This window comes from Struthio camelus, chromosome 8, assembly GCF_040807025.1.
Source record: "Struthio camelus isolate bStrCam1 chromosome 8, bStrCam1.hap1, whole genome shotgun sequence".
Taxonomy (NCBI): Eukaryota; Metazoa; Chordata; class Aves; order Struthioniformes; family Struthionidae; genus Struthio; species Struthio camelus.
The window spans coordinates 29,711,394-29,734,143 of NC_090949.1; the positions used below are offsets into that span (position 1 = coordinate 29,711,394).

Consider the following 22,750-nt stretch of genomic DNA (forward strand, 5'->3'; position numbering starts at 1 on the left):
AATGAAAAGAGACTTGACTGAGTTCTTCTAAGGTAGCAGTCATTTGACTTCCATGGGAATTTATGAATCCTCAGCTGCGTTGTTACCGTTAACAAGAGCTGACAGTTAAATGCATTTCATTAACAGAAACCAGAATGAGAATGACAAGACTTTAGCAGATCAGATCAGTAATTGAAAGGGTGACCAATGTAAGGAATAAGAACAGTCTGCCAGGACTGCGCTTGACTCTCACCTACACCAATAACAGCATATCTCCTAGATACGGCCTGTCTTTCTTTTACACTACTTAGCATAGCATCAACAAGATGGAGATGTCAACAGCAAGCCTATTCCATCAGTAGTTCCGCTTTGCATGTCAACAGCGGGAGCAGAAGTAAACCCTAGTGAAATAATGAACAACAGAAAATGAAACATTTTATAGCAGCTGAAAATGTAGAGAAGATTAACAAAGTAGGAAGTGAAGGAGACACATTGGCAGTTTGTCAATTGATTATTTTCAAACTTGAAAGAACACACAGAAGATGTATCCAAGGACAACTGCTGGGGTACAAAACTTGCTGAGATTGCTTGTGTGGAATGGATATTCTCACTGTGTTGCTTCTCACTAGTGGGCATTGCCAAAAGATTGACTGGGCTTTGAACATCTGCGAATTTCCGAAACTTACTAAACAAACTTACCACCAGCTGCACAAAATGACAATTTAATCCAGATGCAAAACAATGGGCCGTAATACTACTCTAATGCAACAAAAAAAACAAAATCCTAGAGCTAGAACTGAAATGATGCTTTCACTGGGAACTGAGTAGAGGTCCACTGTTGCGCCTGAGCAGTGAAGAATAGGAGAATAGAAGAAAATCTGAAAGTAATCCATTCTGAAGACACACACATTGTAGGTCAACCTTCCTTTGCAGATGTATTTTGTCACTGAAAGCTCTTTCCTCGGGTTCACTAGATCTGGAGAAGTCCTAGTATCAGGTGACATACTAAGGTTATTCAGGCTGATTATATAGTTAGCTATTGTGTTTCCTGCTACCAAATATCAAAAAAAAACCCACCCACAAAAAGAACCAAAACCCCACTGTTCATCCTATGATATTTAGTACTCTATCTTCCTCTGCTATAACAGCTTGCTCGATTGCCTTGTCCACTTGCTGTGCCACATTCTTTTAGCTCTGAAAGCACTTTGAGAAAGAGAGGCTCATTTATGACGTGCTTGTATAGCACCTACCAAAACAGGACTGTGACTTGTGGTCAACACCTCAGTGTCAATGCATATCAATCACCAGAACATTCAGGCTAGCCTGTTGCAATCCAAATTAATATACAATACTTATTAGTAGTAATACAAAATGTGGCTAGAAGGCTTGACACAGTTCCATAACATCCTTCCTGCAGCTTCTGATGTTCTAGAGGACGCACCCAACTTTATTATAAGCCCCTCCACAATGCAGCTCATCACTTTCTTGCACAGGATTAGATAACAGGTCAGCCCACTCTGTATTTAAGCACTGTTCGTGTTTACAAAAAAAAACCCTTCCCTCACCCAGCTGTTACTTGGAGAGCTAAGTGCAATGGCCACAACCTCCCTTCTTCCCAAGGGCATCATGAAGAGGCACCATGGAGGGGTCAGGCTTTTCCTGGTTCCAGCAGGGCTGGCAGGCTGCCAGGATAACTGTTGTCCAGGTCTCAGGAGGCTGGAAAGCTACCACCCCCTTGGAAGCATTTGGATGTCTGAATGGCAATGCTGAAAGGGAGGGGGCAGCTAAGCCCACCCTCCCACCACCCCAACTGTGTTCCAGTGCTATTAGAAATCCAGCTGTTCTCTTCAAACAGGCAGGATTTACTGCTCATATTTTGGTTAAAAAGACAGATGAAATTCCCCTTCCCCATCCATTATTGTTGTATAATCTATACAATTCATCAGCCCAACGGCTGTGTCAGTAAAGAAAAGAGAAAGGGAACATTGGTATTCAGAGCACACGCGTCACACAAGACAGCAGGTTTATGATCTGTGCAACCTGAAATAAGCACTTCTCTTCCCTGGGGACCTGGGTTAACACCAAGTAGCTGCACATTAAGTCGTATACACTTCTATTAATATACATCCTTTCCAGCCTAGGAGTGGAAGAAGAGGCAGAACAGCTGTCCCGCTCACACTGGCAGAGGGCTAACTAACATCTTTGCAGCTCTACACTGTGTGTCCAAAAGTGCCACATCCCTTTCCTGACCCCAACTCCTTTTTTTCCGGTCGACCACTCTTCCTCCCGCTCCCAGGCACCAACCGGGCAAAGCAGTCAGCTGTCAGATCTACTTCCTCCCAGGCTACCCCGACATACCTCCCCACCCTCAGCCCATGACCAGGGGCAGCAGAGGAGAGGAAGTAATCTGCCGCTAGATTAATTGCTCCCTCTGCTGTGCCAGCACAGCTATGTTGGCTTCTGTACCTAAATGCAGTGGAAAGAGAACGGGATCTAGCAGACTGAGTCTTTGCTTTGCTTTTCTTCCCTGTATGTAAAGGGACACAGCAAGCTGCATGGAAATAGCTCTTCTCTAGCCTCTGACACCACAAAGCCTCTGTTTCTCTGAATGCTCATGTTGGGCCATCCAACTTGTTGCCTACTAAAATAATCATTTGCTGCTATTAACAAACAACAGTCCTTGGAAAGAAATTGTATAGGCAAGGTTGCATTTAAACATATTGACCCTCTAGGAAATCAGTGGTCACCACTGTCCTTCATTTCCACTACTCCTGGAATAACTGTACAGCAGCTATCTAGATCTCAGGCTGTGGCTTCAAAATTGCTTTAAGCCCATCTCACCAAAGCTACCAGTAAAAACGGTAAAAGAGTGTCCCTTCCTGCTCATTCCTCCCTCCTGTCTTGGTCCCAGGCAAGATTGGGGGGAGGGGGGGGAACAGGCTACTTCTCTGTAGGATCAGTCCCTTACCTGGCTTGCCTCACAGCCACACAAGCACTCATACTGGCACTGAGGAAAGGCAGAAGTGCACGGCCAAGAAAGAGGTGAAGAGGACGGAACTGCCCCTTTGGGTGCCAGCACACATTTTGCTGAGCTTAAAGTAACTGAGAAACTGCAGTCTCCATCCTCCCTCCACTTCAGAAAAAAAAGGCTTGTATACTGGCAGCTAAACAAAAAGTTCCCCTTGCAGCCACCAGCTAGATCTTCAGATAAGCACCAATACTTGCTTTCAAGGGCTCAACACCTTGCAAGCTGCTTCTGAGACTCAGCACTTAGTCTTATTTCTTCTAGGAGATTTCATCTATGGGAATTACCCCGAGGAAAAGGCATCTTCAGACGCAACAGAGGAGACATTACAACAACTGTGAACCACTGAGAGATCTATTCCTAGGAAGGGTGCAAATACGGATCTGTTGTGCCACAAAGATGAGGGTGCCAGGGAGGCAACGTGCTGACCACAATATGTGATTGGAAACCTTCGGCAAGCGACAGCCTTACTGCTTCCCAGAAGTGATAAACATCCTTCGATTATTTAATGTTGGTTTATTAATACAATATTGTTTTAGTTAATGAATATTTATTATTTAGATTTGTCTCAGGATTGTTTTCATGTTACATGACACTGCCCTTAGGACTAATATTATAAATTATACAACAAGCTGCCATCATTTTAAGTGCCGCAGTTTAAAAAAAGAAAAGAACAGCTGTCACCCAGGAAAAGAAAACAACAAAAAGCAACCTAAACAAACGTCCCTTAGGCTGCTATTGTTTTTCTAATAACTTAGATGGGATTTCCCTCTCCCCACACACAGAGCAGTAGTTGAGAAGGAAGGCAGGACTTTTCTACTGAGAGGCGATAAAGCCTTCCCCTATGGACTCCAGGTGACTACTGAGCCTTTCACCTGTTTAGCGTAATAAAACCTGACCTTCTTGCAGGCAACTCACTCACCATGTGAATGGTCACTGGTTGCTGGCGATCCTGTTCAAAGGGGTGCAGCTTCAGGAAATCCCAGGATCTCTGTCCACAAAGCTTTTCATAACAAATGAGTCCCTCAGCTGCCTTCCTGGACAGATGGTGAATTTGTAGGTCTAGGTGACCACATGTTGCTTAAAATGTAGGGGGGAAGAACAGTTCAGCATGTAACAGCAATTACATTGAAAAAGATTCTGAGATGCTACTTGGGACCGAACAATCCAAAACAGAGACTAAGCGCAGACCAGGCCTTCCTGTGCTCCCAGACAGCGGGCAAAACACCTTCCTCACTTCCCCGCTTTTTAGGTTGCTCACCTAGAAAGAACATTTAGCATTCTCATTAATGCAGGATTTGAGCTCAAATTGGTCAGAGGATTTGAGATGGGGAGCAGCCTAACTCAATGGCCTCAAGAGCTCAAGGACAGCTCAAACTGCCGTATCTAGCTCCAGCCCTCCAGGCACCTGCAGGGCAGCACACCTGTCTGCCCAGGATGCGACCACGCAGGCAGGGCTGGAGCCGAGTTCAGCCTCCTCAATACTTCACTTTCCCATGTGGATGCACAACTCGGGGCTTGTGGGCCCTATAATACAGATCCAGGCAGCACAGCTCACACAGTGCTTTGCCTCTGGCTCTTTATTTCTGCCAAGCACACCTTTTGCTTGGACCAATACTTGCAACAAGGTGGGAAACCTGCACAAAGGAGCGGAAGGAGACCCACAGAGAGTCACAGACACTCCTGAGTCACAGCCCTCATTGTAAAAAACACTTCTGAGCACTCTCTCGAACTAGACCTTCAGTAGAGCAGCAGCAGCCCTAATTTCATTTGGGGCAAGGGAAGTGGGAAAGCTTAGGCATTACAGCCTGATCATCTGGCCATTGCTAACAGCTCCATAAATGCTTTCCACACCATGACCCACCTCCTGTTGGGGAAACGGCCCCACGACCACCTCTCCGGCCCATCGCTGTCGTGCTGATACCTGCTCTATTTCCAGGCACAGAATCCTTATGGCAAGAGCTGGAGTGGGAGAATCACTTTGGTGCATTTGCAGCGAGGTGAGATGCACGTTAGAAGCTGATGTGTGTCATGTAAGCAGGCAGCTGCCTGCAGATCACCACTAAAAAGCCAGTTACAGGCATGCCTTGCACCTGCCTCTGGAAATAGCTCAGTAAACCATACCAGCAGATGGCACTTGCAAATACACAGTATACTCCTTAGGTTGTGTCACTGCAATAACTTCCTGCATTTGGCAAATAGCCTTTTCAGAGCAGCCCTTGAGTCTTTTGTATCAGCTCTTAAATGCCGCTGACCACGGCCTGGCAATCACAGTTACAGCAGTAGTGCTCAGCTAGCTCTGACATCAGACAGAGACCAACTCAGCGTGCTTCTCCCTTCTATCACTTGCATAGCTAACAATAAAACACTGCTTTGATTGCACTGCTATATTTAAAGATATCATTTTGCTCAACAATAATATGGCTTGGTACCTACATAATGCCTCAAAGCCAAGGAATGCAACATGCTTTATACACACTAATAAGTGTAGCTCCACAGCTAATTTTAGATATAAGAGACCTAATTATTCCTAAATTGTGGATGGGGAAACCAAAACAAAAATCTACAGCAAATTTAGCTCAAGTTAACTGCTAGTCATTTGCAGAATTAAAAAAAAAACAACCCACCACCACCACAGCACTGGAGACTTTGCTCCTTTGTTTGCTGCTATGAACAAGAGCTCAAATCACCATTCACAGATACAAGCTAGATTTTAAAACAGAGGAAGAAAAGAAAGCCTTATATATTTAGTTACTTTACTGAAAGTAAATCTAAGAAATACAAATAGGATTATTCACATCTAAGAACAGCCATGCAGGAGGGGAGGAAAGAAAGCAAACATTTCAACCATGCTGTCATTAAGATCCTGTTAATTACAAACACACTCTAGAAGACATAAAACCCATGCAAAAACTAAGTCAGTGAAGGTCAAGAATAGGCTCCTACAGCAACACACACACACACACACACATAAATGGCACTTAAGTAAAAAATCTTCGATTCACTTGGCTGGGATTCATGAGTTGGGTGCTTATTCACTGCATAACATCTCAAAGGTAATAATCACAAATGGTGCTATTTAAATGGAAAATAAATAGCCCTGTCTCTTTAAGGACATCATGTCTCATTCTTGGTGGAGTAATAGCAGATATAAAAAAGATATGATTTCAATATTTCTCATTATGACTTCTCTCTCTGCTCCTCTAAAAATGAAAAGGCACTCTGTAGTTCCAGATCAATCTAACTAAAACAGAAGGGCTCGCTTACAACAACAAAATAGCAGCTCTGACACTAGTTACATATTCATCACACGTGAAAGTGGCCCCATAATGCTGCCTTCAAACCCTTCCAACAAGTTGTATTAAATTAGGTTGGGCTTGGATTTTTTTTCTTGCACCAAAAGCAAAATAAATATAGCTTTATTTAATGCTACTAAAAGGTTCAGATTCAACTGGAACCCCAAGGCATGTGGCTTTGTTGTTAAAGCACATATACTGACTCTATTGATTGGTGCAGTCCTCTGTGCAAGAGAATTTGTCACATCAATAGCAACTGAAAAATACTCAGGAGCTGTAATATGGTTTAAATGAGCAGTTACCACATCAATATAAAGAGCATTTTCAATGGCAGTAGATAGGAACCCTTTTGTAAGCCTAGTACTTGTTTTAAGATAAAGGATGACAACTTTTTTTTATTTTTTTTTTAAACAAGGAAGCTTTTTTTAAGTAATGGTGAGCAAAACAGCAACCACTGTAAATGTCTTAAGAACACAGTATTCAGCGGGCAATAAAAGCAGCAGTGGAGAGAAAATTTCCAAGTAGGAAAGGAACAGCTATATTACAAGCTAGACGGAAGTCAGGGCCAGAGAAAACCACTGCTGCTCACTTGCCTTCCTGCTCCTTTCCATTGCTGCTGCCCAGAGTGCACCTGTGTCGCAAATACAACTCCATCCTAGACTTGGCTTTCCAGGGCCCCAGTCCTGCACACCGCATGAGCTGGAAGATTTGTAACAAACACACAGAAGACACAGGAGAAAGATAGCACAAAAAACTCCTGAGCTGTCCTCAACGCTGAGTGAGAGCTGGGGGAGGGGAGCTCCCCAGCCACGTCCCATCCTCTCCCCCGCGCCACAATGTAAGAGATGGTGATATAAGAACATCACCAGTTCCCTCATTATTGTGGCTTTCCTCCTGTTTGCTTTTTCCCTTGTTATCAGTGTGTTCTCTTGACCACAGTCATGTTTTTAACTAAATAGGTCATCAAGAGAGCCTTAGAAAGCCACCTTGGCTACTGGGGAAATGGAAAAGGGGCAGGGAGCAGAAGGGAAAGCTCAGGGAGCATTGCTGCTCCAGGGAGCCCCCATCACACAGTCACCATCTGCCACCGCCCTCTCAGCAGTCCTGGCCGTGAGGCCCAACATCATCTGTTTCCAATGAGTCACCGTGCCTCAGTGATAGTAACTATCATCTAGAAAGGTAGTGAGAGATTCACTGCCCCAAATAACTTGCACCTTGTTTGTCTTGTTGATTTGGACAGCAAGAGGGACCACTGAGGAACAGGACGCAAAGCCAGCAGAGAGCCAGGCTCACAGCAAATGAAGTAGGTGGCACTTCCCACCCCACACAAACCCATGACTGAGGGGATTGAGGATGCTAAGGTTAACTCTCCAAAGGGAAACCAGACAAATACTAGGAAGACAAATCTGCTGCATTTTACTAAGCGGAGAGAAACCACATCAGCTCAGGAAATGTCTAAAAGGAAATCACTGGAAGCTGAGAGACTACTTGTGGGGAAGCATCGTATAAGCATCTCTGTTCTTACCCTTCCCTTGGCATCATCAGCTACCGGATTACAGGATGTGGGCTTGTGAGACCCCAGATCAGACACAGAATAGCTGGTCTCACAGTCCCTCCAAGACGTAGAGCCTCTGCTCTGGCAACAATAGCATTGAAAAAAAAATAGGAAACTCACGGCAAAGAACAAATCTCTATTACATGGGATTGAAAAATCCCTATTTTTCCATAGTAAGATGCAGTTCTGTATTTTTAGGGGATGGAACATATTACCTGTGACTTGGTGTAGTTTTAGAGTATAATTCTCTCTCAGTCACATCCCTTCTTCCCTTAGGTTAATGTACCACCAACATTTTCATCACTCAGGCAAAAATTCCATTGAAGGAAGACGAGAATCGGCATGTGCTGCAAGTTTTGAAGGAGATGAGAAATTTCACACTATCCAGATATCTTCTGGGTAACTGCTTATTTTATGATGACTAATAGGCAATTACTATGGTAATACTGCAATACAACATGTGTGAGGTTTGGGAATGAGAAATTATAGGTAACTACTTTGGACTCATTTCTATGGTAACAAAAAGTAATTGTCATTAAATACCAGTTATATTGCGGCTGTACCTGGTAATTATAGATTTTTTTATGCCCAGTAACATAAATAAAACCAATAAATTTATTCAAAAGGTCTATGATTGTTTACTTATACGTTGTTATATAGAATACACAATGACAAATGCCTAATTAGGAAAAATAAACTCCATCGAGAGCTTCATCTTGTCATCCGAGATGGATACTCTGTTTTTCAATTCAATGCAATGTATGAATTTCACACGCATGAAATGAAGCTAAGAAAAAAAACTTGCCTACCACAAAAATAGGTGGAAAATAATCAAGAGAGATATCATGGAAATGATATTATGCCTGTGAGCAGCCATGCCTCACAACACCACAACTGACAGTAGAACCACAAATCTAGTCACTGCGAATATACATATGTGTATATGTATCCAGTATTAACAACGAACAAACCCAAAATCAGCGCTCCCTAATGCTGCAACATATAGTTCTGATTTCTAGCCAAAATTTTGGATAAAGCCACCTACACTTTTCCTGTCAACAGATCCTTTGTACATTACATGTGAACACGGACACTGCACTTTGACTGTTCCTAGAGTCACACAAAAAAATCCACAGAAACTTACTCAGGAACAACCTGCAACATTTCATTTGATCTGAAGCCAAGTTTTCTGTTTGTATTTCAGATCCTTCCGGGAAAGGATCTGAGGAAAAAAAGATTTTAAATAATACCATTAATAAACAACAATAATGAAGGTTTTCCTTCATAAAACACTAAAATTAATGGTTTTCTATGTTTTTCAAGCCTTCCCTGTTCCCATTTTTCACCAGACACTGCCACAGCTAACCAACCGAAGGCAACACAGAAATGCCAAGGAACAAGGAGCCTTAGCGGGTCATGCCACATAGCCTTTAGAAAACGGTGAGGATATTTTCGACTGTCTTGTCCTAGTATTTCTGGGATACCTCACTGAGGAGCTGCCCAGACCAGGAAGCACATTATTTTTGGTGCCAGTATGCAGTTTCTTCTCTGGACGGTGAGGCTGACAAATTGGAACTAATCTAAGATGGTTTGGTACAGTCATCTCGCCCGCAGGGACACATTTCAGCGTTTCGCTTGCAGAATGCCAGCTTAAGAACAGGCTCTCAATAAAGAAAAGTTCAGGCCAAGCCTGGGGATGCACGACTTTTAAATCAAGAATACTTTTTTTTTTTCCCCCCTCCTTGGTCTAATCCTACCTCCCCAGGCATGGTAACAGATTCAGAAGATGATAATGCTATGAGAGACAGGCAGACAGAGAGACAGACAGGCAGACAGAGAGATCAAGAAATCTGTCATCCCAGCACTACTTTTCCTTCATTTCCTAAAACTCTTTCCCAGTTTAATCCATCAGAGAAGGTGAGATTAGCGTTATGGAAGAATTCACAAATACGTTCAACTCCTGCTACGTTCTGTCATGAAGGGGAAAAAAAAAAATCAAATCTTGCCCCATACCCAGGAAAAAAGGGGTCTTTCAATCCTGGTGACATCTGAGAAGGGGTTACCAGCCAGAACAGAAGGCAGATCAGGCTACAGAGCCACCATTTCAGCTAAGGCAACTGATGGCATAATTCTGTGCAATTTAATTCACCAGCCCATGTGGAGTAACATTTTCTACACACTGCAACTGTAAAGCGAGTTAAACGTATAGTGATATCAGGCTTTAAAGAACTGGAGAAAGCAGCCAAGCCTGTATTCCTGTCCTGGGAGAGATCCTACATCCCTGAACACAATAAACAGCAAGTCTCCGTCATTATCCTGTATGCTAGAAAGAGCTGAATACAGTCGTGTGGCAAGAAGAGGACTGCGGACTTTTTTTTTTAACTGAAGGAAGAGAGAGCATGATGCAGGAGTCACATTCACAGAAGGGTCCGACACTAGCAAACTGGCAAACAGCTAGTGCAGCAGGCAGGAGCCACCCTGATTAGCCATTCGGAAATCTGGCTTGTATTAAAAGCAGGTGAACTCTGCACTCTGAAGGCTCCGCTTCTCTGCATCTAACCCCTCAGACACTGGTATCCAGCCTGCTCTGATCTACTGTAGTGCATTTTGCCTCCAAATTTTCATTTCTCATCTCTTTTCAGGAAAAGGGGTAAAGCAAAAATTAAATGCTCTGATTTCTCATTAGTCAGTCAGAAACCTCACTGCAAATAAAGTCCAGTAAAGGTAATTTCACTGACTCGATCAGTTTATGAACATAAGCCATAGCTAGTAAGACACTGAAGCGTGTTAGTTCACTTTCTATTAAAAGACTTATGCCCTAAAATTACAAGCAAATCATGACTTTTATCAATTTAGTTCAATAAAATACCTTTTAAAAGTGCACATAGACCTCTCAAACACTCTACGTTAGAGCAAATGCTTAAATACCCCTTTAGTTACATAAGACACACTGTTTTTATCCCCAGCTGTATGGGTCCACAAATACTCCTCTCAAACTCTTGCATAGACTTGAATACATCAGTTAAGTTTAGCACCCTGTTTCCATGCAACCTGATACACCAGGCATTGACATTCGTTTCCATGACCATTTCTCTCAGAGCAGCTGAATGTACGCAACGTATAAACAACCCTCCCCACAGCTGTTTCTGTGCCGCAAGCACCCATTGCTTTATCGCTGTGATATTAAACTCACTTGTTGCTGGCTATGAACATTTTACCACAAGAAAGTCCCTGTAGAGTCACAATCCATTCACTGTTCTCTTGACAATGAGCAACAGTTTGTAGATAACAGACAATTCTTGGCACTACTGTTGCAGTTTTGGCTTAAACTCCTAAACCTCAGTGCATAAGCACAGAGAACAAAGGAACGAGGATTTCGACGAGCACAGCACGAGCTCTGCACCCTCCCTGAGAGTCCCGAATCCCCAAAAATAATGATGAAGAAAATCCCATCAGCCAACTGTTACCATATTGTCCTGTATAAATGAGTGCTTAGTTCCCGTTTTAAGCACAGACCTAGTATATCTCATCCATTCTATGGAAACTGCTGACATACTCAGGCTTTTAATGGTGACCACTATGCCTGAGATTTCCAAGGACAGCGAAGTGTATCCCGTAGAATACTTTGCCAATTGTACAAAGCTGTGTACCGGAGGAGTAAAAGAAGTCTCTCTCTCCCTAGCAGGAGATCAATTTACAAACTGAAGCATAAGGTTTAATTATCCATTTCATTATCTTAGCTTGCATAGTTCTGAATGTGAACCTTCAATGAACCAAAGAAATAGTCACTAGCTGCTACTTTGAAAAAGAAAGAGATAACAGGAAGTAGAAGTTCGAATGACTAAAACCGCTTTTGCTGCATATGGCACCACAGACCCTGTTTGCACTAGCAGGAGGATTGTCCCCATCCAATAGACCTGTATATTATAATACCACAATGCATGGAAGACTTCTCCTGAAAGTCCTATTTGTGTGCTAATCTGAACAAAGAACCGAACGAGATGAGATAAACTTATCTAGCCAATCACAGGGAAGTATCAGAGCTAAAATTTCAAGTACTAGCTATTGATCCTTGGAGATTTTTCTTTAAATTCTTCCAGTACATTCAAGTAAATAAATTGTGATGTGCTTGTTGATTTTCTATGAGCAGGAAATAAAGTGTTTGCTGTAAATTATTCACTCAGCACTAGTTAACTACAATGCCGGCACATTACCAGGCTTTTTAATATTCTTCTCAAAATGATAGGTAGCATTTTGCTTATTACCCTAATTTTTAAGTTATTAGTTACATTAGGCCTTTTGTAAATAAAGTGAAGAATTGCAAGCAAATCAAATGCTTTTCCCACTACCTCATTAAAAGTCCTTTTAGTTCATGAGAGTTGAAAATTCTGCATATCACGAAAGGCTAAAACAATAATACTCCATTAAGCTCAGCAATTCCAAATGGAATTCATATGTCCTTTCATAATACCTAGGTTCCCAAAAGACTTTTCAAATTATGACCCATATGCACATCTATAAAGCTGTATGCACCTCAAAGAGTATAAACAATAATCCAGGGAGAAAATCTACAGGGCAGGTGAATTTAGGGAGGGAAAAGAAGGTGAATTTAGGGAGGGAAAAGAAAGCTACTTAATTGCAACTGGAGTTCCCTAAATGCAGTGTCCCTGGAACAGAGTAAAGCAATATAGTATTAGATACTAGAGCCATTTTTAGGGCTCTATTCCTGGAAGGTGGCATAACCATTAGGGTAAATTTGTAGTGCTGTCAGATGCCACTACTGCAATACTGCTCTATCTCTTCAGTGTAGCTGGAGAGAGATCATGCGTCCTAGAAGTTTCACATACAAAACACATATAAGCACTGTGAAATAACTCGGACAACTCCCTACTATTTGAGTTTAGCAAGCAGCATAGCACAGGAGAGCTAAGAAGCATAAATCAAAATAAAGAACAGAGCCAGCAGCACCATTTTCTTAACTTCTAGATTGTTCTTCAACTGTCTCCCCATCCACACAATAGCCTGGTCTTATTCTGCTTAGCAATGCAACACCTAATTAGATCAAAGCTCAGGGTAGCCTGGCTACAGAGTGCATTGTGTTATTTAGTCCTGCGCTGTAAGCAAAATCACATACAGTATATTACATTTCTCAGGGGCTTCTCCACACAACTATGTGATAGATGTAATTGCCCCCACAAACAAATCATCAGCTAATCAACTGCTTTTCATTATCACCTCCAGCAACACATCTATTTTGTAAATAAATGCATTAAGAGCAAACAATTTTAGGGAAAACAAAAGATTATCTGAATACGTTCTCAACAGAGGAGGAGGTAAAGTAGTAATTCAAATCCTGAAATGAAGCAAAATTAGCATAGGGTAGCATGATTATTCCATTCCATGTATCACTATCTATTATAGTACAATAATAGACTGAAATCTATGACTTTAATGGATGATCTGGGTAGTTGAAGGGAACTGTGATTGACTGACACATTTACATAGAGGCTGATGAGCAGCATAATGAATGTATTTATAAAACACAGCTAAGGTCTAACTTAAGCTGACTTTGGCTCCCACACCTAAGGAGGCCTGCACAACAGATGTCCTGGTATATCAGAAAGCTGCCCTCTACCTCGTGGAGCAAGCAAATTTGCCATTGAGCCCACTTGCTCGATGGGCATTTCAGGAAGTTTACAGCCACATAAGATCCTCCAACTCAGAAGGATTGAATCAAAACAATCTACATACGGTTTAGTGGCAAAACAATACAAGGGACATAAGATAGCTGTAAGGATAACGCAGATTCAGCATTACACACCATACCTGTAATTTCCTAGGTATACTCCATCTGGATTGAGCATGGGTGCAATCTTGAAGACTAAGTGATCTCTCAGTACTTTTGCAAAAGGATGCTGGCTCACAAGGAAATCAATTATACCTGAAAGAAACAAAAGACAAACTTGAAGAGGGAGGTTTACAGTGCCAACAATCACCAGATACCTTTGAAGTTTCACATATGAAAGATTAAATGATCATTCCTCTTGGTTCTTGCCCCTGCTTCCAAAAAAAACAACCATTTCCAGTAACATAGCCCTTCTCACCTTCTGAAAACTCCACAAATAATAATCTTAAGGGTAAATAACCTTAGTCCATCCTGATAATACAAGTGAAGTATTGCCACATTATCAAACACAGTCCTAAGTTACCACAGAGGGACAAGTTACTGCTTATCAGCTGAGAAACAATAACAAACCATGTTTCCTCTTAACTGGCCCAACAGTGAAGTTAAAAGTATTAGCTTAAACCTCACACCTTACATACCGAGCAGGCAAACACGGGCATGTACTGCAGCCCAGCTCATGAGTGGCGATTTGTTGAGCTGAGGCACCTCAAATGTGTTCAAGCATGTATCTAGATCTCCCCTCAACATGTGAACAGAGAGACCAGATCATCCGCATGTGTAAACCTGTATAAACAGCTCCACTACAACTGCGAGAGTTGCATCAGCTCTGTACTAGGCACAGGAAAACTGTGGGACTGATAGTCCAGAACGGATAAGATCAGATTCTTCACTTGCTTTATACCCATAAAACCCAGGTGTAACTCCACTTCCAGCAGTACAGCTCCCTTAACGGGAAACAAGGCAAGAGACAGGGGGTAGCCAGATCTTAAGTGCCTTTGCTCAGGTCACTGCCAGCAGCGGATCCCTGAGGGTCTCCTGCCTCTGGGCCCTGTGCTCAGGGAGCTCCTGAACATCTCCTTGCTCCAAGGCTGCTGCTGGGGCAGGAGGCGGGCAGGCTGGCAGTTAGAGTCATTGCTTATTCCTCCACTGAGTTGATACTGACAGAAATAGCTTCCAGGGAATGAACGTCGAGATAAATTGAGTTCCTGTGTAATCTCAGGACACCCACAGATAGGTCATGACAATTTGCTATTTATTGTAAGGTCCATCCTGTGAAGCAGGAACCGTTTACTGAATTTCCCCCGAATAAATCAATCACTACGCTCCAGTAACAGGATAAAATTAAGCAGGGAAAAATTAAGGCTGATCATCAGTAAAATTACACTAACGGCGAGCTCTATTAGACTGTGGAATTGTCTCTTCAGGGGAAGAGTGGAACCCCGTCATCAGAAACATTTAATGCTGGACAGGGTAAAGCCCTAGGGAATATATACAACAAGCAATAACTCAGCACAGAAAAAAGAGAACGGGCTAAAGAGCTGACTTCAAAAGCTGACTTTAGATCTGATTTTTTTATGATGCAGTCAAAATCTTTAAAAACAAACAGACTAAAACCCAGGTACATGCCAAGTTAAACACACTTGGTTTTAGCTTGGCTGAAATATACGTTGAAGATGGGCCCAAAATCTCACATTCTGTACAGCTTCTGCATTTGGCCTATTTCCTAAGGCCCAATTTTGTATTTCAAATACTAATAAATTTGAACCTATGCTGCGGTTGGAATGAATTCTAATTTACTGAGGCATATGGGGGGGGGGGGAATATAAGACTTTTAAAATGTCTAAGACGATCAAGGTACAATTGACTCCAAATATCAGCACTTTTTTCCATCTATTAGTGACTATTCCTGAAAAGGAGTAAGTCCCTTTCTGTAAATAGGTCTTCCATTTAAAAAGAGACTAAACCTGAATTTCAGAGGCAAATTAGCATACACATAATTATATTGCTCGGGAAATGTTTCTGCAATTACCTCCTCACAACAAAGGAAGCTGAACATCGATCTGCTTTTTGGCTGGTGTTGTGTCTTTTGTTCGTTATACAACAGCAAGAACAAGAAGAAATGACAGGGACACAGCTGGATCCCGAATAACCAGGTTTACTAACTGTATGCAAACATGAAAGGCTTAGCCATGTTAAACTGCTGCTCTGACTGTTTTCTGGCAGTGTCTAAAACATAATCCACAGTAAGCACACCTGGAGGGCTCACAACCACTTAAAGGAATACAATCCTGCACCAAGGCCATAGCTCCTTGAGGCAGTACGCTGCCTTTCGTCTCAAGGAACTTGTAACAAGACTCAAAACACCACAGCAATTCAAGTTTCCTAGAAGACGTGAAAGATTTAACTTTGTCCAGCACATGCTTTATCCCAGACCAAGTACAATCTGTCCAGCAGCTACCATACAAGTGGCATAAACACTGTATCGTGTGCTCTGGTAATTTGAAAAAATAAGATCATGGCGTCACCACAGACCTTGACGGAAGAGGCTTGCCAGGAGACCTAGTGGTGCCCAGAGCAAGTACCTGCAGCAGGGAAGATCACTGGCACCTCGGGGGTAACTCAGCTGCTTTCCATTCAGGAGGCAACAGAAGAGCCCAGCGCGTCAGAGTTGTGCTCTCACAGCGACAGTGCCGACAAAGAGTCTCGTAAAGGTCCTGCTCGTTTTGCTCCTGTTATTGATACAGACAGCCTCACTCACAGAGCTTGGCAAAGACATCTCACCAGCTAGAACCTGCAGTTTCCAGTTTCACACGGGAAATGATTATTCCCCAACGAAGAACCTGCCATAATGTGAAAGGCAGGTAATAAACGTGTAATGGGTGAGTGTCTGCCCTGCACAATTCACTGTTGCACCGGACTAAAATGAAGAGACTGACCTTGGGCACCCATTAAGTTAATGGTAAAACAGCCAGCATCTCCCGATGTACCATGATCTATTAGAAGGTACCGCAGTCAAGTTCCCCCAGTCTTAAGAGATTTACTTAATTTTCTTACTTAGGAGACAGTTACTTAAGACTGAGCGAGTCTTACTCCACAATAAATATATGAAGCAAGAGTTAAAATAACTGTCTAACCTGGAAGTAAAAGCAGTTCTAAGGAGCACAAGAGAAGCATCAAATGAAAATGCACATCTATGCACACAATGCCTCACCACAAAATTATTGTAACCATCAAAATAATCAATATAATTAGTATACAGCTTTGTCTTTCAGAGGAACTCAATGGTCTCTGGATCAATAACATTTAAAATAAAAAGACGGATATCAGACTATTAAAAAATACCATACCAGGGAACTTGGTCGTCCTGTTAATAAATCAATACAAACTAAATTTTACAGCTTCTATAATCAGCAAGAGACATATCAGTGTATCTCATTAGGCCAGGGTTAAGAATTTGGCAGCAACCAAAGCCCATTTAATATCATTTACTTCAAGGCAGATATGGCAATACAACAGATGCCCTAATTTATTTGTTGATCTTTGCATTAAAATAACAGTTTGCTGGTAAACAGGAAGGGTAATGATGCCAGTCACCCTTGTTAGTGGCTAATAATTGCTTAATTTGTCCACTAATTGACCTGTGCTACTGTTGAAGCACTGGATCGTGTTGCAGGGCATGAAGTAAACAAGGCCACTCTAATGTTACTTTAGAGAATGACTTCTGGAAATAGAACTACTTATTGCTATAAATTTTCTCTTCACAGATGAGCAGATTAATTGGTCTGCCAATTAGTCTGCTATTGAAGAAAAAAAGGGCTGCCCACAGATTTGTTGGATCTTCGAACCACAGCCCCACTTTGGGTCAAATGAAATAATCCAATCTGAATCAGTCACATCAACTGTGAAAAAAAAGGCAAGTATTATTTTAAAACAAATCTCTATGGCTAAAGAACAAGGAAAATTGTCCAATGACCAAGTACTGGCTCTCTGAGTGACTTTAAAATAACATGAAGAACATAATGAAATGTGCCTACTCAGACACATTACAGTGTGGAAAAGTTTCCCAATTAAAAGTAGTAAAACGATATAGATTATTTTGGGTATCATCCTTTCTGGAAAGTAATTAAAATCGTTATTTTTCAAATAATAGCATGCAATTATAGATGCTGCCTGGAACCAGAACAGCTCAGAAATCAGCATTCAGCCATGACATAAGAGGAGGCTTATCCCTAGTCCACTAAAAATCAACGGAAGTCTTTACATTAACTTCAAGAAGCTTTTCATAGTTGTTAGGGAAAGGAAAGAAAGAACTGAAAGCAGGGAAAAGGGGAAACTGCTGACAACAGCAAGCAGTCATATACACAGTACAATGGGGCCAAAAATTTAGCAGTGGATCTTTTACCAGTCCTTCTTGGTAAATAGAGCTTCACTGAAACTGCTAAATCAGGACCAGATCTCCACTACTCAGAGTCACTTCTCTGTTGCCAAATATGCTTTTTCCAGCTTCTCTTGTCTTCTGCAGCTCAGTAACTCCGAGTCTCAGTTATTCCAACACCAACTCCTAGGGCACCTCTCTGCCCTTAGTCAGCTCAAAGTATTGGCTGGTGCTTTGCAAAGCAAGTCGATCATTCCCTCTTCTCTAACATGTCCAGTTTTGTGCTCACATGAGTTCCACTGCTCTGTCTGTCTGTTTCCTGAATCAACACCCTTAAACTCTGCTTAAGCTTCCTGCCATCTCTAAGATGACCTTTCTTCATGTTTGATCCTTTCAAAGCAAGGCCTGTCTTATGCCCTGTTTCTCCCTCACCACATCCTTTCACTCTCACTCTGACAGTATGTTTAATTACATAACTATATAATACATTTTCCATGTTCCTATTACTGAAAATCTAATCACCACAGATCCTAATGCAATATGGCAACTGCTAATGCAAACATATCCTGGACTGTGTCTAGTATATGCCAAGAAAGTAGTAGTGATTTATATTTTCAGAGCCATTTCCTAACACTGAATAGCTGCTGGTCTCCTGCACCAAGCTCACTACAGCCTGTAGATTAAAAAACCATAACAATTAAGCATTAATCACAAAGGGGTGATCTTCACTGAAAACAAAGGGGGTCCTGAATACTCATGCCTGCACAAAAGCCACTGAAATGTCCTGTTAAAGGACACTGAAATCAGTAAGAAAGACACTATGCTTACAGATTTACTGAAAGTGGGAAAGCAAAAACATGTAGGGTTGGGCTTCTTTTGAGAGGGTTTTTTTTTAATGTTGTAGTGAAAACATACCAAATGATAGTGCCAAGCAGCTACAACTTTCTATCTCCACAGCAAAAATACAGCAGAAACAGGCACAAGACACTGCTGTGCCACCATACAGTTATAAAGGAAAGAAGCTGTCTTTGGGCAAAGACACCCTTTTCTATTCAGCCCTTGGCCTTTTTCTCCAGGCTGCAGGAACAAATATGACAGATAAAGGACATTTCTCCGCTCCAACATAGTGGGAAAGGTGTCACATTCAACCTGTACCCAACTCACCACAGGTCACAGAAACATCACATGAGCATGGTCTCTGCAGACCGCGTATCTGTGGTTTCAGCACAGCCTCCAGCACAGGCCAACAGACAGAAACAGTCCAATAATGTCTTATTCTGAAGTGCTTCCAATATTCAACAGCAGCAAGGAGGAGGAAAAAAAAAAAGCGAATGGTGATAAATGAGCAGAGCTGACTCACAGCAGGGCTATTGACATGATCTAACATCCTGCTGTCACTGAAATTACTCCTACAAAGGATCATCACATGGAGTGATCCGTACGCACAGGATCATTGCAGAGGCTGACTCCACTCCTCCTTATAGCTCTGCTCCTCCTCTTAACGCCTAAAAGCAGACTGTCAAACTCAACTTCCACTTTAGAAATGTGGTGGGGGTTTTTGGAGGTGGCAAGAGGAAGCAAAGAGAGAACAGGGGATCTTATACTAACATTAGTACAGAAGGAATCTACAGCTATGGAAGGTAATGCTTTACTAATTGGATTCCTGGTCTTTCCAGAGGTGCTTCTTCCTTGGATCCATGTAAAGTTTATTTCAAAGTTATGAAAATAATATGGATCATCAGGAATGCCATAGAATTAGTTATTATTTTTCCAAAACATACAAAAAAATCTACATGGTGTTGCAAATTCAAACTGAAGGAAAACCTCAGTTCTTTATGTTATCTCTTCTCTTGCACTACTAAACGAGTAGAGAAAACATTTTTCCAATTCTTAAATGAGAAGAGACCAAACTCATTCCTAGGGTAATTTCAGTCAATGCACTTGCAACAGGGACAAACAGACTTGCTAGTTACAGTGTTATGGGAAGGGGAGTTCATTATTTGAAGTACCTCAGTTACCAGTTTTAAGTTTCCGTTTGCCAATGCTGATGTGTATCTGCATGCACATCTCTGAGCAGTTATTGCACTTAAACAAGGATGGGAAGATCCAGCACACAAGCTGTTTTTCATTAACTCCCTCTCCAGCCGTTCCCAGCACACATGAAAGTGCAAGAGGAATTCCTATCTGAGAGGGATGCAATATGAAGCACAAAGGTATTAGTAAGCACTTATCAGAACCTACCTTTTAGCACCATCCCTGGGCCACATGTTTCCTCTAGGCTGATGCTCAAAATTTCATTTATCCTTCCTCTAGGACGGGCTCAGAAGGAGCCTGCACAGACCTGAGGGTGCCACATGATGAAAAACAATTAAGTTCTTAGAAAATATAGAGAAGTTACCAATGTTTCCCAATGGTTCCAATGGGCATGAAGCTCTCAAGGGAGACAATCTGCTGAAAAAATGTAATTACCCATGGCAAGACAGGAGCCAACACAAGCAGGTGGGACAAGTGCTAGGAAGCACTTGATAGGTGAATGAGATGCATTGCTGATTAAGGTGCATCTAACTTGTAGAGAAAGAGAATGATTGATCGATTGTCCTGGAATAATGAGGCTTTTTTGATTGTGGAACAGTTTGTCCCCAACTAGACAAGTAAACACTTCAGTTTTAAATAAGATCGTACTGCTTAAGTGCGGTTGGTTAAAAGCACCCCAAAAAGTCTTTAGGTGACTGGGGTCATCTCAGAAGCTGCTTTTTATCAGCAGCCATCACTGCTATTGTATAACCCATAACCACAGTTACGTCCCTGGTAGACTTGTGTACATAGCCCCATTTCACCTATTTTTAAAGAAATTTTAATCAACAAGAGACAAAGGAGTTGCTTGCCTAACATTAAGGATTCAGTTGTGATAAGCAGATTGATTAGGAGCACATCAAGCTTTATTATGGCATATTTTTTCTTTTATTTACCATTTCTCTCTCATCTATTTTCTGCTGTAACTTTATGTCTCTTCAAAATACAGGATTAAAAGCAAAGGAAATCTCAAATAATGGAATAAAATGAATGTGCAGGAAATGAATGGGTGAATTAGATTACAACAGATGAAACACTGAGGTCTCAAATGCAAAATGCAGAGAGTTTATTTAATTTGTTACTCTTTTAAAATGAAAATATGCTCACTGACTTAAATTAGTAATTTCCCTGTTTTAAGATACGTTAGGCCATTACAGCTAGGCCTGTTTCCAGAGCACTGAAATAAATGGAAAACAGTCAGTCTCCCTGGGAACACACTAGCTCACTGCATTTTGCCAGCCCAGTGAAACAGTGCTAATGTCAGCTTCAGAGTAAACCGTGCTTCTGCCGTACTGGCTGCATGCAAAGGATTTAATAACGACTATCAACAAATGCTTAAAATGGCAGAGCAAGGCACTATGGATTTTAACTTGAGTTTTAATGTGCTTGGTAAGCACAGCCAGTAATTGATTTAAAGAACATTAAAAAATTATTGTTCCTGACCTCTCCCTCCCTCTCTCCCCCCGTTAGCATGGGGTCCCACAAATAATTAATCTACCTTTCTTTGTGGCTGAAACACTAACCCATTTGAAGGAAGCAAGAGGTGGCAATAGTCAAGAGCCTCCCAAAGGGGTTCTGCCAGCAAAAGAGAGAAATATTGTTCTGCCAGTGGCTGGCCTTAATCAGGGCATGGCAACTCTTCACCTCCACCCCCACTCCAGGTTTGCACTCCCTCAAAGCCCATGGCATGCAGTGCTCTAACTGCAGGGACAGAAATCTCTGCTGGAAAATCACAGCTGAGTGGCAGGCACGTCTGAAAAATCAGCAGATCATAGTTCATGAAGACAGCAAGTAGCAATTGCATTACTATTTCACAGTTCTACAATTAAACAAGACTCAGGCCATTCTGGGACCGAGATATTTTAGTTGCTTTCCAGAACACCCAATAAGGTTTTCAAAAAACCTTCTCACACCATTATATGGATCTAGAAGATATTGTTACCATTAGAGCCCCAAAGGACACCAAAATTGCAAATTCAAGGAGGATTTGGGGACATCTTGCTATACTGAAACATACTAGGACCACTGGGTAGATGAACCATAGAATGCCACCAGTCAGACTTTCTTGCCCATTTTAATGGGGTCCATTGATTAAAAATGGATAGGACAGACCAGGATGGGAAATGCTGTATGAATCTTTCTTACTTGAAAGAGATGCAAGCATGCACACTCATATGCTTTGTTTTCACACAAAGGTAGTACCCTCATACCACCTAACTTCAGTGTGCACTGACTATCCCACTCTTTTTCCTAAATGTCTAGATGTAGGCCGTGCAAACATCACTTCAAAACCCCAGAGTTCCAGGCACATCCCAAACCTCGGCACTCTGGATGTGTTTCAAGCAGCAAGACCATGCAGAGGAATGGATATGGGTGGAACTGAGTCAGTCACAAATCGGCAACAGCAAAGTAGAATCAATTCAGTGCAAAAAGTCGGTAAGTGATTACTGTTAGGGATTTCCTATCTATTTTTATAAGCTGTAGCTCTTCCCTCATAAGCAAATTCACATCTGTTTTGGAGAATGTGTCACCAACTGTTGGTCTTGGGCCAGAGCACTATATCCTGACTTAGTACTGAATATATATTTATACACACACACACACACATATGTATATGTATGTATGTATACATTGCCAGTAAAACATAATTAAACTTGGCATGTCCAGTGTCCAGGATGCAGGACCATGAGCCAGAATGCCTGATCTTGGTCTCTAGCTCTGCTGATTTCTGGCAGGTTGCTACAAGAGCCTGCTATTTTAG

The 22,750-nt window shown here is 41.9% G+C and overlaps 1 protein-coding gene across 5 annotated transcripts in view; it reads right to left on the bottom strand.

Annotated features, from left to right (window-relative positions):
- The window catches only part of AGBL4 (AGBL carboxypeptidase 4), a 964,275-nt gene that overhangs the window by 187,581 nt on the left and 753,944 nt on the right, over positions 1 to 22,750 (bottom strand). For all 5 annotated transcript variants that reach the window (XM_068953088.1, XM_068953091.1, XM_068953089.1 and 2 more), the window contains one exon: positions 13,682 to 13,796. In XM_068953088.1, the coding sequence (XP_068809189.1) occupies positions 13,682 to 13,796 (115 nt within the window). The remainder of the gene's footprint in view (positions 1 to 13,681; positions 13,797 to 22,750) is intronic.